Source organism: Hirundo rustica, chromosome 6, assembly GCF_015227805.2.
Source record: "Hirundo rustica isolate bHirRus1 chromosome 6, bHirRus1.pri.v3, whole genome shotgun sequence".
NCBI lineage: Eukaryota > Metazoa > Chordata > Aves > Passeriformes > Hirundinidae > Hirundo > Hirundo rustica.
Window position 1 is genome coordinate 23,690,746 of NC_053455.1, and position 18,580 is coordinate 23,709,325.

General features: G+C 52.8%; 1 protein-coding gene across 2 annotated transcripts; it reads right to left on the reverse strand.

The window, feature by feature from the left end:
* Positions 1 to 4,512: 4,512 nt before the first annotated feature.
* On the reverse strand, positions 4,513 to 14,557 carry VRTN (vertebrae development associated). Of its 2 annotated transcripts, none has more exons than XM_040068733.2 (2): positions 14,037 to 14,486; positions 4,513 to 11,050 (listed from the first exon to the last, which is right to left on the reverse strand). In XM_040068733.2, exon 2 carries the CDS (start codon positions 11,047 to 11,049, stop codon positions 9,022 to 9,024), a length of 2,028 nt encoding a protein of 675 aa, XP_039924667.1. In that variant the 5' UTR covers position 11,050; positions 14,037 to 14,486; the 3' UTR covers positions 4,513 to 9,021. The 2 variants fall into 2 exon arrangements, with proteins under 2 accessions (XP_039924667.1, XP_039924665.1); XM_040068731.2 differs by having other exon boundaries at positions 4,514 to 11,050; positions 14,461 to 14,557.
* Positions 14,558 to 18,580: the final 4,023 nt, after the last annotated feature.

Sequence of the window (18,580 nt, forward strand, 5' to 3'; positions counted from 1 at the left end):
TAAAAAGGGGCAGACTTACCTGGCACCCATGTGATGGTTTTCATTCCCCTCTCCTGCATGTGTTCAGCCTTCCTGGATGTCCACCCCTCCAAACAACCAAGCAAGAGCATTATTTCAGGAGAGGGGACGTGTGGCAGGGAATCTGCAGCACGGGTGAAGAGCCCTACCCTCCCCCCCCACCCCAGCTCAGTGCTGTCCCAGCTAAAACCCTCCTCATCTCTCCTCTTCAAGTACCCCAGAATCAGCAGGGGTGGGGCGTCCCTGCTGATTCTGGTCTAGACAAAGTTATTTGGGCAGCCAGACTAGAATCTACAATAAGATGCAGCTTTTACTTCTGAATTTGGAATTCTTCCAGCAGGTTCCCTCCAAGGGCTTCCAAGGGTGGGGAGTCCAGCAGTCTTCAGCCCACTTCCCATGGGCATTCCGTCCCTCTGAACCCCAAACTGCTTGTCTTTTTTTTAATTGGAGATGCACGGGGAAGGAGCAGGCTAAAGGGCCAGCAGAATGAGTCTTTTCCACTAATAGCCTGAATCTCTGATGAACTTGTCAAAGCAGGGGAGAAGGGGCTGTGCCAGAGCATCCCTACGGGTGGCATTATGCAAATGGAGAAATTAGTTGGAAACAGCCTGAAGGGAAACATGTGGAAATTGAAATCCAAGGAAGAGCATGATCACTGCTAAATAACTTATTAATGACTCACAGTGTCTGCTGTAGCTGCCTAAGCAGAAGGGAAGGAAGTAAAAAGGCAAGAAGACAGAGCAGTCAAAGAAGGTTCAAGCTCCAGAAATTTGATTGAGCTTAAAAAAAAAAAAAAAAAAAGTTAACTTAAATTCTACCAGTGGGTGTGGAAGAAGTGACTCTTCACCCTCTTCCTCCTGTCCTCCCAGAGAAGGGGTCCCTCTCCCAACCAGGACCCTCAGCTCAGCAGCAGAGCTCTGTAATGGTCCAGATCCTCCAGGGGATACTCAAAAATTTGGGAGGAAGGAGGAATAGCCTCAAGTTCTGACCTGGCAACATGTCGAGCCCAGAAAGGAGAAGGAATGCAGGGAGCCTGGCAGGTCACTGCTATGGGATGTGATGCAAAGGGCAGAAAGTGCAAAGATGATCTTTGTGTAGAGGGGCAGTGAAAGTGAGATATCTGGTGGCTGATGAGGAACGCTTTGGGGTTCTCTGAGATGGGGATGTTGGTAAAACAGTGGTGTTCTATAACAACAACCTGCTGTCCTCTGCATCCCAGAGCTTTCTAAAAAATAATTGCAAGTGGTACTGAAGAGTTCCATGACATAGCAGAACTACTTCCTCTTCTCTATTCATGATTAGGACATCTGTTTGTAACCAGCTTCCCCACCAGATGGCTGCAGGTGCCTGTCCCTGTGAACACAGGTACTGTCCGGCACCCTCGGCACGGGCACCTCCCCCCTGGCCTCAGCATCCCTATACCATGGCCCTCCTCCCCTGCTCCCCAAATGCCCGTGCCCTGGCTCAGTTGCCCCACCAGCCTTCATCCTAAGCCAGTGACACCGAGAGGCAGACACACACAGTCACAGAAAGCCCATTCCCTGCCCCCTTCCCAAATCTGAGCACAAACACCCCTCTCTCATTTCACACACTCTGTGCCTTTGGGTGGCCAGAAGTGCCATGACCGGGTGTCCCAGATCCCCTCCTTGCTGTGAGGACAAGGACTTGGGGACCAAGCCAGCCCCACTCCCTGGACTGGTTGAACGTCCCCTCCATGCCTCCCCTGCCTCGGAGATGCTCCTTGCTCAGCCAGGAGCTCAAGAGCAGCACTGTCTGAGGTGTATTGGGATTTGGTTTCTTTTCACAGCAATGAAAAACACCAGCTTGAGCTCCTTTTGTAACCTCCACAGCATCAAGGTGAGCACTTCCTTCAGGCCTTTCTCTTCAGAAGCAGCTAAGGACAGGGTGGGGCGGGGCAGGGGCAGCCTTTGAATCCTACCTCCTTCTGGGATGCAGCCAGGAAGAAAGCTGCTGAGGAAAAAAGCACCAGCAGCGTAGCACAGATCTGAGTGATCAACACATCTGAGCTGTCACCTGCTCTGCTGCTACTGCTCACTCCTCAGCAACTGCTGCGGTGTGCCAAAAGAGTCTCACTGGCTACAAATAGGAGCTGGGAACTGGTGATGGGGGAAGCAGGGATGGTGCCATGCTGGATCTTGCGCCTCTTCCCACAGGGATGAGGTGAGAGGACGGCAAAGGGGAAAAAATCTGGTGTGGTTTCTGGGGGACTCCAAACCCCTGTGGGACACTGTCCCTGACTAATGGGATCCACTAGGACACTGGTCCTCCCACACACCCCCAGCCAACCTGCCCTTCTTTGGGGTCAGCCCCAAGGTGCGTGATGTGGGAACTACCGGAGCAGGCTATGGGGTGTCCTTCCTGCTGCACTCCCAGCATCCTCACTCCCCGGGAGAACAAAGCTCTTTGCAGAGGCAAAGCCACCATCTGCTCTTCTTACCAGCACCCATCAGTTGGGTGGGACTGTAACCATGCTGGTGGAGCAGAAATGCCTTTATTTCACCCCTATCTCTCATCTGGACAATGGTGAGAAAAGTGACATGGGAAAATAAAAGCACAGTGAGTCTTTTAGCTCACTTAATAGCATAGTGAGTGTTTTCCCTTCACAGCAATCCAGTAAGGAAATAGCTAATTATCTGAGAGAGGGCTAATATTTATTTCTGTTAAAAAAAAAAAAAAAAAAAAAAAAAAAAAAAAAAAAAAAAAAAAAACCACACACCACCACAACCACAACAAAAAAACACCAAACCAAACCAACCCCCCCCCCAAAAAAAAAAACCAACAAAAAAACACAGCCAAAACCAAACAACTACCTTTAAATCATGTAGCAGTGCATCTCTTCACCTAGTTTATCTTTTCCTCTTTGCTTCCCAAAAACAGCCTGCAGTGGGGAGAGCATGGGGAGGCACAGCCTGTGGCAATGCCATCTCTCCTGGGGACGGCGGGAGAGGATTTTTGCAGAGAGAAGCCAATTAAGAGCTATCACTCAGGCAGGCATCAGCTGCTGGGAAATCAGGAGCTTCATTACCTCTCCTCTCACCACACATGCAGGCACCAGGTCACTCTTCCACAGACTCTGGCAGCCACACGTGCCAGAACACACTGCTGAGGTCCAGCTGTCCCCATGGGGCAAGAGGACAAGTGGTGTCAAGAGAGGACAGAGCACTAGGTGGGGACACCTTGCTGAGGACAAAGGCATATGCTGTCTCCACAGTCACTGGTGAACATCAGGGCTTGTTGTGATGCCTCTGGAGGGCTTAGCGAGGGTGACACAGGAGGGTGTTGGCACCGCCCTCCACTACTCATCTATCCCTTGTGGTGCCAAGGGACTGCACCCAATACAGCCCCCTCTCCACTGTTCCACTCCATGTCCTGGTGGTGTCCAGGTACAGGGACATTTGGGGACCACATCTGCAGGTGTGCTGCTCCTCTGAGCTGACCCTGGTTTTGCTCTAGCTGTTGTCTGGGCTGGATCTCAGAAGCAAGGAAGGCCTTTGCACATGGACCATAAATGCCCTTTAGTAGGTGTATCTTGAAGATGCAATTTAAATATTCTCACTGATGGTACTTCAGAAGCTTTGGAGACTTGAGACTAACAGGTGTCAGAAGCACCCAACTTAGGAGATCCCAGGCCAGACAGGCCCTGTGTCTCCCCATCCAAAATCAGCAGGATCTCCCCTCAGGCCAAGCTCCCCTGAGCAGAGAAACTGGTGCTGCCCCTCCAGCTATGCCAGGGGAGGAGAGGGGATGGGATGGGAGCAGCAGTGGAAGAGCCTCTCTTCTCCCCCCACCCTGCCCCACTCCTGCTCATTTCTACTCAGGAGCTTGGAGCTTTTCTGGCTGCAGGGCTGCATTCAACCTGCTCCCATCCTCTGAAGGCTTCTCAGCAGAAATGCTGCCAGTCTGCAATTTCTCCTTCTACTTTTGGAGACACAGTGCTTAACCAGTTTTTAATCCTTTCACTATTTGCTGACTTCATTTTTTAATAAATCTTGTTGCTTAATCAAAATGTCAGGCAGGATCAATCCCAGTTTCTCCCAGAAGTCAGAGTGCAGAGCGCTGCCTTCTCCCGGCACAGAGAGCTGAGGGACAGCCCAATGGGCAAGGAGTCCCTCCTGCCACCCAGGCAGGCTCCCTGCCCAGACTCACACAGTTATAGAAATGCCATGAAGATACACCTTTATTCCCAAGCACCTGAGTTTGGCAGGAGTGTGTGTCCATTCTGCCACAGCTCTCCTGCCTTTCTCAGCACTACAGTTACTGAAGTGATGGAAAAGGCATGGGGAGATCAGTAAAGGAAGATGACAGGGGAGGAGAAATGAAATGAAAATACAAGTGCAGTATATGCTGAAATGCCATCCTCAAAATAGTATATCAAAGTCAAGGCATAGGTACCAAACTCTTGACAGTATTAGGCAGGAAAAAGGGAAGTTTTCTTCCTAAAGTGCTTTCATACCTGAGTACTTTCTCCAAAACAGCATTATTTTCCAGATGTTGACTGTGCTAAAATAGCCTTACACATCAGCTTATTTGTTTTCTAGAAGAGGAAAGGCTGGGAACACTGCATCTGGAACTTGGCCAAACTGCTGGGATGGAACCACACCAGGAGTTGTCAGGTGGGGGCTGGTCCAAGAAAGCTAAGACAGGTATTAATGGGCTGTTGATATTTTAGGAGGTCAGTTGGGCTGGAAGGCAACAGTCTTAAGGATCTGCATGAAGATTGTTCTTCCATATTTTCACTACAAGCTGGCATAAGAAAAGAGGGGTACCTCAGTGTCATTTGCTAATGAGACAAATTAGGAGGGTTTTGAAATACAGAAGAAGAGTAGAGAAACCGGGCTACCTTGAAGATGGGATGGGATGAAATGCAGGGAAATGCAATGAGGTGTTGCCAGCAGGAATTGCTGCAGCAGGCAGGGAAGTCCTCAGCTGGCAGCAACCAGGGAAAGGCCTGAGCCATTGCTCCAACATGAAAAAGGCAGATCTGATGTTTGGGTAATCAGTTCAGCAAAAAAATATTCATGAAGCATAATGGCAGGGCAGTGATGGGCCACAGCTGGACTCCAGAAGACATTTTCAGCCACAGCACATGAGACGAATTTTAATGGAAAGAAGGCAGAGCAGGTGGTAGAAGAACAGGGAACAGGACCTGGCAGTGGCTAGCATAACCTGCTGAGACAGAGGCAGATGGTTCCCCACAAATACTGCTGGGGCACAGGAGGAAGAAGATTCTGTTTGAACAATTGAATTGGCTTGGCAGCACTAGTTGCCTGTAGTCTGGATCTGTGGAGGAAATTATGCAGCAGACTGATAAAAACGATCCCTTTTTTCCCTCTTCTCATCTTTTTTTCCCTCTCCACACAGATATTCTTGAAAACGAATTGCTGCTATGCTTGTCAGCTTGTGAGCAGTTTTGAATAGTGGCTCTGGCTTCTCTATCTTCCTGCTGCTGCTGCTTCTCCACCCTGATGATCCCAGCAAAGCAGACGAGCTATCCTGTGAAATGCAACCCTTTTGCCACCTTGATATGCTTTTAACACCAATACTATTGCTCTTTGCACCAACAAACAAGCTGCCTGTGCAAAATCTGGAGGCAAAGCCATGCTTGAGCTAACATGTACCAGCTAAGTGCCCCAGAGCTTTGCTTGGGCATAATCAACTATTCCCACAGCACTTGGGCAGGCTCTGCCTCACTGCCCACCTTCCACACTTCTCCGCAGATGCAAATGAGATGCCTTAGTGGCAGGGCAGAGGAGAGCCCTAAATTACAGGTAAGCGAAAGGCTGGTCCCCAAGTGCTTTGCAGCCCCCCAGCCTCTGCTTTTCAGTCACCTTTTAATTTTCATCTTTTCTGGGGTCAGTTTTTATAAGCACCTGTCTATGAAGGAGTTTAGGTGACGCCTGAACTAAACCCCACTGCCCAGGTGCAAAGGGAGAGATTCACTCCCTGGTGGTGTGATGCAGAGCAGCAGAGCCTGCCTCAAATTCATCTCCCAGCACCAGCTCAGTGTGAGAGCAGCACGACATTCACAAATCAAGTGCTACAATTCCCCCCCATTTAAGCTCTGCTCAGCCACAAATGACATCAATAATGAAGAAGCACCCACCATTTAGGTGGCGCCAACTGGCAGTGATCCAACATGGCCAGCTGCCATCAAGGCACAGGGAGGGAGATATGTATTCTTTTCCCCATCATGCCCCACCCAGGCATTCAGCTAAGGGTAGAAAAAGCATTACACCTAGATCTCTTCACCAGGGCTTCTAAAAATTGTCTTGCAAAGGGTTGTGGAGCCCAGGACCCGGAAGAGATTCATCCTGCAACTGGCCAGGTGTGATGCATGCAGCACTCCCAGTTCAGGGAGGGTTGGGCGATGTGAAGTAGAAGCCATTCCTTCACCCTGCAGAGCCCTGGGCCACACCACAGAGGCTCCCCCAATGTCCACCTGCCCCCAGCAGCAGCTGACCATTACCCTTTGTGCTGTGCCATGCTGATGGATGCCTCAGCCCTGCTGTCAGGCACAGTCTGCCCCAGCCTCATGGCCACCCAAACAGAGCCCATGTTAGCACCCACTGTCAGAAAACCCACCCTCTCTGCTGCTTCCCTTGGCTCAGGCAAGGCAGGGAACACTGGGGGATTTTCCATCCATTTTCACAGCTGCTGCTGTCACCACCACTGCTGCTGCAAGCAGCTATCTCCAGCCTCCAGCAGTTTGGAGACATAGGTAATCTTTCTGGAGTAATTACCAGCTCACTCCCTTAGATGAGTTCATGGATGAGTCCTCCTCCCTGGCAGCTAATTACTTCAGTTACTTCCTGACAGAGCCCAGGGCTCTCTGCAGCAGCACACAACACTGCTTGGGAGCTCCCTGCTCCTTATGCCTCCCTTCCCAAAGCAGCAAGTGCCCCAGAACCCCTCCTCTGGGACCACAGAGGACATGCTGGAGTGGGTGGGTGGTGGTGAGATCCCACCATCACCAAGGACAAGGAGTTAAATGGTTTCTTAAGACATGCCCCAGATGCTGGTTCTACCTGACTGCCCCACCACAGGACAACCCTGAGCACCCCTTCCTCCTGCAGGCGGCTGCAGGAGCAAGCTCAGCAGAATTTTCTAGCACAGGCCCCCTCTGCCTAGGAGGCTCACCGGGAGTGAAGACAGACTAAGTCAGGAACAGGACAGGGCTGCAGCAGCCAGTGACAGGTTCCAGACACCTTAAGGAAAAAACAAGTTATTTGCAAACAAGTTTGGGAGGAGGGGGTGGGGCGGAACAGGGGGATGGATTTGGGACAGAAACACCACGTGTTATGGCATCTCCTCTTAACATGGTCACCAAAGCTCATAATGCCCTGCCAAAGGCCTGAGAGTAAGACAAGAGTCAGTCCTGCTGACCCAGCCTCAGGAGCTGACCTTGTAAACACAGAGCTTGGGAAGCTCTCCCCCCATATTTGTCGGTTGCTTTGACTTCTGACAGCTTTCTGGGAAGCAAGACCAGGTACTGCAGTTGTCACCACAACCCTCGGTGGTACCAGCCAGCCCTAGACATCCTACAGCTTAGTCCTGCACAGCCATGTGACAGACACCACAGGAGAACTCACACCCTAAGGGGATGAGGGTTCCTGGAGTCAGGCAGAGACCTCCTCAGCCTTACTCCTCAAGATGCTCACACGGCAAAGATGCAAACAGCTGGTTTCAGCCTACCAGTACATCACTACCACTTCAGGGCAGGACCACCAACATCTCAGACATTGTCCCTGCATCCCTGCTGTCACACAGGGCTGTGCACACTGGGTTATCTCCAGCCTCGCATCTGTTCCGGAAAGCAAGCCTTAGGCTCTTACCAGGGAGAGCACAGCTCCAGCCAGGTCTCCAGAGAGGAGACATCAAGCAACAGACAGTCCCCACCAGGAACCAGTGGAGGACCTTCTCAGGAGCAGGGATTGAGATGTGCACACGCTTTCCCTGCACTTTCTAAAACATTAGACAGTTTTAGAAACCAGAGAGGGAGAGGAAACCCTTGCCTATAAATCATGCAGTGAGAGTGAGAAACCACACAGGACTAGGAGTGGAACAGTCTTTATTGCTTTGGTTTCTTACAAGTGAGATATAGGCATCCATGTTGCTTGCAGCACAGCACATGGGATGCAGGGACACCGGGCACACAAGTTGCAGTCTCTGCATTCTCCTAGACATCAGGGAAGAGAGACCCTAGAAACATAAGGCAGCTGCCAGCTGAGAGAAGAAAGGTTTGTGTGAAAGGTTATTGCTACAAGACCTGAAAGGTCAGGGACAGCTTCTCCAGAGCCTGCAAAAGACACTGACTCCTAGTTTAGCATTCCCAGCATACTGACCACAGTGAGGACACAAACAAGTCCGCTACCAGCCTCTGCTCCATCTAGAAAAGATCAGGGCAGCCAGAGGCAGGTATTAAAAGCCAGAGCTTCACTCACCCCAAGTGAAGCTTTTATTCTCCTTGGCTGGGAAAAGCCCAGACCAAAGATGCTTCTTACATAAAGCTGAACATTCCCCAAACCTCTCCTCACCTAGAGCTGAGCCAGTACTACTCTGCTCACTGATGAGATGCTAGGCACCTCCGTGCTCATCCTGCACATCCACATTACTCATTCAAGCAACTGCCTGAGGCAGAGAGACTTTCACATCCTCCACGTCACAGGACACAGCAGCATCCCATGACACTGGCACAGTACTACCTCCCTTGCTCATCCTCTGAGCACAAAGAGAGGAAAATGACCCGGCCCCTCTCCCTTGGGATACTCAATGCCTTCTCCTTCCACTCCTCCAGCCTCTGGGAATAGGCACTGTGAGGATGCTTCCATACCTGATTGAACCACACAAATAAAGAAAGCCAGAGACTAGGAACAAAAACAAAAACCAAACCAGAACAAAAATTAGCGAGGCCCCAACCTGGGCACCTCACCAGAGAGCCAAAGGGCACATCAGCAGAGGAGCTGTGGCCAAGCCAGCTGGCACTCAGGCATCCACCAATGTCAGCCCATCGTGCAGGGCACGCTTCCACATGTAATAGGTGGAACGGGCCGTGAGTGGGAAGCGGGCACTGAACTCTTTGTAGGTTGGGAAGGTCTTCGACTCAAAGCGTTGCTGCAGGAATAGCTTGGCCTGTGCCTTGAACTGGGCAGTGGCGATCACATCCATCACAAACATCCGGCTGTTGGCTCTCTCCGACGTGGCATAGCCCGAAATGGTGGTGTTGCACGGCACAGCAGGCACCGGCTTATCTATGTGCTTGGTGGCTACCTCCAAATGGCACTGCGGTTTGAGGCCTGGTTCTGCTCTCGGAGGTGCCAGGGAAGCCACACGGTTCAATGGCAGGCTGGAGCTGCTCCAGGGCAGGCGATGCTGCCAAGTGGCTTGGCCACTGCCCTTCCAAAACCAGTAGGCTGTGGAGGAGAGAGATGGATAGCGCAGGCGATACTTGCAGAACGGCAGCTGCCACTGCTGGACCTGCCTCCTGGCCACATCTCGCAGCTGCTTTCTCCAGCACAGAGAAGGTTGGAGCTGCAGGAAACTCCTGGATGTTGGCCGGTCTTCATTTCGTCTCTTCCTAACAGGCACACTGCTTGGCTTCAACTGCAGGAATGGCTTTCCTACAGCTAGAGTTTTCTGGTTATCCAAGGGTGATTGGGGGTGTTTGAAGTTGGGGTTCTCCTTGATTGCTTTTCTTCGCCAGTTATAGTAAGTGGACCTGGAGATGCCAGGGAAGCTGCGTTTGAAGCATCTGTAAGGCACCAGAGTGTTCATGGAAATACATTTCTCCAGGTAGGATTTGGCTCCTTGCATAAAGATTCCTGCTTGAATGGGATCTAGGGAAGGACTTGAGGATTTTAAGCTCCCCTGCAAATTTGCCGGCTCATTCACATCAGCCTTTTTTGGGACAACCCTGTGAAGTTCCTGCAACCTGTGGGCCTCAGACAGAGCAGAGGCATCACCATTGACCATGCTCTGCATCTCATGCTTCCAGGCATAGTATGTCGATCGGGAAATCTCTGGAAACATTTGTCGAAAGTGCTGGAGGGGGATTATATTGCCCTCCTGAAAGCAGGACTGAAGGAAGTGTTTAGCTGCAAACCTGGCAGCTGCTTTCTGCCGGTGTTCACGAGACTGGCGCTTCCAGCGGTAGAAGGTGCTCTTGGTAATGCTGTAGCGGTCACGCAGGTTGGAGTAGGTCAGTTGGGGGTCACTGTTCAGCAGCTCGAGGGTCTTCATGGGCTGGACAGGAGGCTCTGGTGAAGGTATTGTGGGTTCCAGCTCCTCCAGGCCAACAACGGCCACGAAGTACTGCGCTTTGAAGACCTGCTGGGAGAGCTGCTGCCCTGACCACATGATGTGCAGCGTGGAGGTCCGTGGGCCGCACTTCCTGGGCCGGATGAGCCGGTTAAAATAGGGCCGGATCTTCAAGTTGCTCATGGGATAGATGGAGTAGATGTTACACTGCAGTACTGAGGCAAGAGCATAGACATGCCACATGTTGGCAAAGGTGCCAGGGAAACAGGTAGCTTTGATATCAGCATCAAAGATAGCTTCCAGGATAGCCATGGGGAGGCTGGTCATCTCTGGGGTCTCCTCAGTGCAGAGGGAGTAGCGGGCAGCCTGCAGCATCACTTTGGAATCAATCATGCCATTCAAGTAGTATTGTTTGTGCAGCAGCATCTCCACTACGGTACGCACCTGCAGCTCCAGGCTGAGGCTGGGGTTGCCCCAGAGCAGCACACTGGCAGCCTCAAAGAGGCGGTTTCCCTCACCTTTGCAAACGAGAGGCAGCATGTTACTTGGGGCATCCTCAGGATAGAGGCTCCTAGCTACCCGGTCAACCTCCAGCTCCTCTTGGAACTGACTCCCACAATAGCCAGGTAGGGAAAAAGATGACAAGGTCCTCTCTGCCTCCAGCGCAGCACTGGTGAGGCCCTCCAGACCAAAACATTCGGTGGCTTCCTGTAGCTCCTGCAGCACAGACTGTACCAGCTGGTGCCTCTGGATCATCCTGAAGGATGGCAAAAAGAAAGAAGTCACTGGAGATGAAGTGCACACTCCAGACTGGCAATGGCCTGGCCTCCAGGTCCAGCTCCTGCCCAAAGGACAGGATGGGGGAAAAAGGCCACCATGCACATTCCAAGGACAAAGGAAGAAGACTCAGTCCTTGCCAGGCAGACCTGGGAGTGGACATGGGCTCAGCTTGCTCACCAGTGACCTCCTGTGGGCAGCACATAGGGCACACAGCCTCCAATTATCTAAGCGAAACTAAGGGGTGACTGCAGGCATGGGGTGGGGAGCCAGATCAGCTCTTACCACTGCACACCTGACTTTGGCCTGGCATCACCCCTACACCCACCTCTCCCACTAGTAGTTCCATCATTTCCATTTTACTACTCCCCTACCAGCACCGAGAGAGAAGAGTTTCCCTCAAAGGGAAAACATTTGTCACCTCTGCAGGAAAGGACCTTGTGACAGAACCACCCTGGGTGGGGCCACAGATGCACATGGCTTAAGATGTTCAAGCTCAACAGAAGAAGGAGCAAGGAGCTTGCCCTCACCCTCAGAACAGCGCACTGCAGCTGCACCCATTGCACGCACCAGAAACTGCCTCAGAACCTGGGATGGAAGTGACAAAGCCAGCCCAAGCTACAGCTACTGCTGCCTGAGCCGACACTAGATGTCACTTGCTGCTCAGCCCACACACATCACCAGCTAAGGAGAAGGCACAAAAGGAGGGCTTCTCCTAGGCGAGCTACCAGGCAGAAGGCAACCCAAGAGTACAGAGTGCAAGCACCGAGTGGGTATTTCAGAGTGTTTATGGACTGCTCCTCCCTGCCTGAGCCGGTCCCAGTCCTGTCCTGCCTCCCTCTGCATGCCAATTTCCATCCATGAAACATAAAGGATCAAACCTGCACTGCCCTCTTTGTCCAGCTTTTGGATTCCTACGTGGTTCTGTCCCCACTACTCCAGGGACTTTTCCTGATGGCTGCATGGCTCTTAGCTCCAGTTTTGTCACTGCAGCCCTCTTCAGCATCCTTTCACTGTCAGCCAGCTCAGGCCTCTCCCCAGCCAGCCTACTCTCTTCCCCTTGGGCCAGTGTTCTCCCAGGGAACCACAACACCTCACTCAAGAAGCCAAATCTTCATTTTCTCCTAAACTTCATTCTCATATCATGCCTAATATGTATGGCATCACTTTGCAGCCTGCTCAGTTCACAGCCCAGCCAGAGCTCACCCTCTCTCAACACTTCACAGGTATCACTATGCACTCACAGCTCTGGGGTACATGAGGAACAGCAGAGGCAGGAAAAGCAGCAACTCTGCAGTAAAGCAGATGTCCTGCCTGATCTCCCCGTTCTCAACCCTGCTGCAGATACGGGTGTGAGCGCTGTAACATCTATAGCCCCTGGCCATGACCAAACCACATGAGGTGCCACAGAATGACACAAACATGTACAAGGCCTTCATCACATGGAGCCTCCCTGCTGCTGCTGCCACCACTGGCCCCTGCCTTTAATCAGGTCACAGGCAGTCACCAATTGCATCCCTTCCCCTGCTCCAAACTCCTCTACAATCTCCTGCATGTCAGAGGCCAGAACGTTCTTGTAGCTGCTCACACAGCTGTAGGGCATAAGTTACTAGAGACAAACACAGGAGAATGCACACAGCTGTGAAGTAGGGAAGATAGCCCTAAAATTCTGGTCTGGAAGGTATGGAATTATCACTTCAGGTCAGGTCTGTATTGTTAGTTTCCTAGAAGTTTGTAGACATTTACAGTAGGTTATAGAAATTTTGACTAAGTCTATGTTGAGAGACATGTGCTTGAGGAGCTGAAACAAAGGCACAGCGCAGGACAACTTATAGGGCTGACAGAGCCCAAGTCCTCCTTCTCTGTAGTTTGTTAAATGCTTTACGGGCCAGACACCTCTCCTTGCAGCAGCCAAGGTCTGCTGAGCACTGTCCCACCAGAAGAGCCAAGAAAGGCAAGACAGACTTTTTTCTCCCTGGAGGGGGTGAGGATGTAGTTGACACAGGTGAGGAGCATCAGCAACAACCCAGGTATTTCTGTCCTAGCAGGCATTTCCCACTCCCTTATAGACTGGGGGAGATAGAGAGAGGGAGAGCTGGAGGCATAGCTTAACAGCCATTAATCCCTTTCTTCAATAAATCCACAGCCTCAATGTCACTGTCAGCTCCTGCTGCCCAGAGCAACCCTAAGGCAAAACCCACAGCTGAATCAGCAGCAAAGAGCTCCTGGGGCAGGTGGAGAGGGACTTGGGTAAATCAGAAGCAGAAGTCAGACAAGCTGGGGGGCTTGGCTCACGGCCAGCTCAAACCCAGCAGCTCTCAGCACAGAGGACCTGATGCAAAGGGAACACTTCTCCCTGCACACCCCCAGGGAAGCATGCTGAACACGACAGACAAGTGTTCATTAAACCACCTCAGCACCAAGAAGTAACCAAGGGAACTTTTCGCTGCTGATAAAGGTTTTACCTAACCTGGCCACTTTTGCATTGTAACAGATAAGGAAACAGCTGCAGGTCACGTTCCCTCACCTAAACTGATGGGCTGGTGGCATCCAGTAGTGCAAGTTCCCCCAGCCAGTCCTAAGAATGCTCCCACCAGCAGGAATCCAGGAGATTTCAGCCCCAACTGCCCAGGACCCCTGGTACCTCACGGGAGCAGGGGGGCCCATGAACCCCAGCCCACCTGGGCTAAGTGGCTCACTTCCCAGCCCCAGCTGTGCATTCAGGCCACTCCAGACGTAAAGGCTCTCATTGGAGAGAAAGATATTTGAACCACTGGGACTGTACAGCAGGAGCATAGAAGTGGTAGTCTCCAGGAGCTGTCTAAGCTAGAAATAACACCGGAGGAGCTCCAGGGGTGAGCAGCAAAGGCAGCAGGATGCCTACTCCATCTGCCGACATCCACACGTGCACCGAAGTTCAAAAACGGGGAGTCGCTCACCGGGAGACCGAAAAGCCTCAGACCCACCTTAACCTAGGCCGAAGCGTTGCAGCCAAGCCCGGCTTCGTCCGTCCCCCGGGCGGGGGCACCGAGCGCTCGGGTGCGGGCGGCTCCTGACAGACACCCCCAGTCGCAGGAACCCGCGGCTGCTCACGCCTCTCCCGAAGGCGGCGGAGATGGCTCTGTGCGGCTGCCCCGCGACGGGGATGGCCCCGCACCCCGGGTGGGAGCACAGGCGGCCGCTCCCCTCGCCGGGAGACAAAGGGACACACTGCCCCGGGTCGGGGGAGACGCCGCCGGTGCTCGGGGAGCTGCTGAGCGGAGACCGAGGGCGGAACGGGACCGGACGCCCGTCCGGGGACGGTGCCGCCACAGCGGGATAGCCCGCGGGTTTGGAAGCGATGGCGAGGAGCCGCGGCCCCGACGGTGCCCGGCACAGCTCCGCACTCACCTGACTCCGCGGGTCAAGTCACGCCCAGCCCGCACCCTGGGCCGCCCCGCACCTTTAAGGGCGGCGGCAGGAAGCGGCGCGGAGCCGCGGCCGCCCCGGTGCCAGCCCCGCAGTGACCCCCGGGAGCGGGCGGCCGCGTGCGGCGCCGGGCCGGGCCGACCCGGGCCGGACCGCCCCTCCCCTCCCCGCCGGCCCCCGCCCTCCCCTCCCCCGCCAGGAAGCGGGCCATCCCCGCGGCCCCGGCCCAGATGAAAGCGGAGCGGGCCGGGGGTCACTTCCAAAGCTAAAGTGATAATGGCCATTGTGCCGCCGCCGCCTACTTAAAGGGGCCGCCGCCTCGGGCCGCCCTGTCCCGCTGCGCCCCGGAGCGCCCAGGCACCCTGCGCCCAAAGCATCCTCCTGCCACTCACCCCGCCCGGGCTTGCAGCCCCACGGCGAGTGGTGGACCCCACTAGGGCCACGGAGTGGGAACTGGGCGCCTGTGCGGGGCACCCATCGTGTCCCACGGGGAGCAGGCAGGTCCCAGGTGAGTGTCACTGCAGCCCAAACCTGTGTGTTTGTCTACTCCCTTCTCCCGGCTCGCTCCTGACGAGGCCACGGTCCTTCTGTCCTGCTACCTAGGAGATGCCCTTTCCCGAGTGGTGCCCTTTCACCAGCAAGGCCAGGCTGGTGGGACCCTTGGGTTCCTAAGGCAGACAAAGCTGCCCGTCAAAACCTTCTCGTTTGTCTGTGGGAGCCACCCACATGACAGAAATCTTTTCCCTGTCCTCAGCTCTAGGCAGCCTCCTGGACAGCCTTACATCTGCCTGCTGGTGCCATGGCCCTCAGTGGAGCTGTCTTTCTCCCCATTATCTCTGCCCTGCTGCCTCCTCAGGCTAATCTCAGGGCCGAGGTCCCCCTCCTTAACTCCCGCTCTCACAATGGCTTCATCCTGTCTCTTGAGCATCACGTGAGGCTGTGCAAACAGCCAGCACATCAGGCACCTCGCTCCAGCATCGCTCCAGCATTGCTAAGATGTCAACACCACCTCCACCCTATGGCCTCTTCACATGTCCAGAACTCTAAAGTTTCCTCCAGAACCTGTCTTATCCCAATCTATACCACCCCAAAACAGGAACCCAAGGAGCCCATCTGGTCTTGGGTGTGAGGCCTGGGTGCATTTTAATGACAGGGGTCATAGTTTGGTCAAGAGGGAAGAGTTGGGATCTCTGCTGTATCAGTGCTTCATGTCCCCTGTGTGGGTATAGTTCTGGTTGCAGGCAGTATCTAGTTTCCTCTCCCCATCCCCAGCCTATCCCTGGAGACCAGCCTGAAGCCTGCCACACTGCCAGATCCAGTGAGGGCACAAAGTAACTCCTGAAGCCAGAGACTGCAAGGGCTTCCTGCCCCACATACCTCTGCCCTTGGGGAACCTCATTGTGGCACTCATTTCTGCTTCAGCATTTGGCAACAAGAGGGCAGGAGGGCTCACGGAGACACCATTTGTAGGATTCCTGTGCAATTCAGGAAGCAACTAAACACACATATTTCAAAGGGTAAAAGTGCCCAGCTCCCTCTCCTGCTGCCTTTCCCTTCCACTGTATCCAGGGGCAAGCATTGCTGCACAAACCAAGGCATACTTTCACTGCCCAGAAGCACATATCCCAGAGCATTTTTTTCCCACTTCTCTTGTCTCACATTTGATCCCAGGGATGCAGGGGGAGGCCCTGCAAGGAGGGTTTGACAGGAGGAAAGGGCTCCCTGGAAGCTGTGGACTGGCTGTTTGAGAGTCCTCCCAGCCTCAGTTAAGAGTCATCACTCCAGGTGACACTGAACCCTGGCCTTCAGGACTCAAAGAGGTCACTCTCACTGGACACAGAGAAGCTACAGTGCAAGGAAGAGAGACCTAAACCATTCCCTGGTGAGCTTTATCCTCTTCAGACAATCTTTCAAAACCAGCTCCACTCTCTCTATCAACCTGTCCAGTCCTGGCTCTTTTCCCCTCTGGCAGGCTGGTGTTCATATCCCCAGCTGCTGAGCTTCCCTTCTCATCCTTCATCCTTTTAACTTCTTCGGTTGCAAATGCAAAGCAGTGCTCACAGGGCAGTGAGACACTGGTAAATGCCGGAGTCAGCAGGGTCAGTGATTAACATAGGAGCTGGAAAACACACAAAGAGACAGCTTGGGCAGTTCTGTTATGCAGATGACTGCACACACCCGCTTCCAGCTTATAAACAAGTAGTTAGCATTTTTCTGTTTCTTGGAGGAGTTCAGTGGGGGACCAGAGTGCTTCCTGCTTTGGTGCAGGATGCTTCAGCATTACAACCGTGGAGACCTTTGCAGTTTAGCTATGGCTACCAGAAGCTTTTCTGTCTGTTGTGTTTTAACCTGCCTGCTTGCAGCCCATTCTGTCCCAGACAAGGCTCAGAGAAAAGGTGCAGAGATGTCCAGGAGGTCTCTAGGCACCATGTTACCAGCTGTGCTATAAGGCAGGTTTTACTGCTCCAAGTTCGGGCACGGAGTCTTCTCCCAGGTCAAGGAGGTTCTATCTCTTTGTTCACCAGATAGAATTCTTGTTGGCTTGAACCTCATGAGGAAGGATGTCTCAAGGACTTGGTGCTGCCAAGTTCTTATAAAATAAAATGGGGCTTGCTCTGGCTCTGTCATTGGAATGTGACAATCTTGACAGCGTCACTCGTGGGGACAACATTTAAACACTCAGCTATGCATCCCATCAGGGAAAGTTCCCCAGTCCCACCTAGGGGATCTCCAGGAGTGGAGGGAGTCAGAACACCCTACCTACTGCAGGGCTGTCCATGGGTGGACCAGATGAGACTATTCAGATAGATTGGATATAACTGAAACACCTGGGCAGCCAAATGCCATTTGGGGCAGGTGAGACTGTGGTGGCAGGTGACAGTTGCCAAAACCTCTTCTGGAGTTGGAAAAGATTGACCCACACTACTTTATGACCCATTTATGATCTATACATGGGCTAAATTGACATGTCCATCCTCTTAAAGTCACTGCTGGTGCCCTGGCTTCTGTTTTTTCCCACCCTTTTCCCTCCAGAGCACTGCAGAATTTGAATCTCTCCAGGAAGTCAGGGGAGCTGGGACTGCAGATGATGGAAATGAGAGCATGGAGCTTCTAGGAGGGTCCTAAGTGTCTACTGTCTTAGCTGCTTTCTCTCCTGTGCCTGGCATTGCTCCACAAGGAAAGATCAATGAGCAGAGCTTGCAGCCTGAATTGGCAACAGAAATGGGGAGGCCACAGCTGCAATATGCCCGCCAGTCTTGGGGAGAAGGAACTTCAGGGGGTTCTAGTGTGATATTGCCCAAGAGGGACCTGGAAAACATAGAATCCACCACAATTTTTGTAGTAAGTTGTTTGCTATGAATGACAGAAGTCCTGTTTCGGCATTCACATTATCTGGTACTTCTCATTTCCAGACCTGAAACCACCTTTGAGCACACTACCTCATGTCTGTGCTGAAGCCCTTAAAGTGATGCTCAGAGAGAGCAATAGTTGGGCTCTGCAGAGAAGTCCTGTGAGGCACCCTCTGGTCTGTGTAAGCCCGGGACAGTGCTGGACACCAGCAGACAGGTCTGCTCACATCATACTGAAAGGGAAAGTAACAAACTATAGGAAGTTTTCAGCCAGGAATAGCAGAGCTGGAGTGATTGAATTATAAATAAGAGGTGATGTGAGGATAAACTCTATTTAGTGGTGCTGAAGTGAGAACTGGCAGACAGGGATATTCAAGTGCAAGAACTTCAGCAAGGGAGAGCGTTAACAGGAGCTTCAGCTGAGAAAAAAAGGGGCAACACAGACAGCCGAAGTATTTGCCCTGAACTTTAAGACACCTTAAGGGTAAGGCCCAATCAGGAGTTTCATCTCCCAAGGGAAGTGAGAAACTTGCCTCCACATTAGATCTCACCTTTGACAAGAGACTGGAGGCCCCTAAGTCTCTCCCACACCCAATCATCCTCTTCCTTTAAAGTGAATCAGAACTCAGGGTCGTTCCCCATCGTCGAGCACCATCAGTGCCACCTCCTTCCCGTCCTGCAGAAAACACCAAGGGCTCTCCTCTCTCCAACTTAATTTTTTGTGGGACCAGGGCATATCAGTGCTGTCTCCT

Coding starts and splice junctions, on each gene's coding strand:
- VRTN (XM_040068733.2), bottom strand. CDS start 11,049: ATGATCCAGAGGCACCAGCTGGTACAGTCTGTGCTGCAGGAGCTACAG.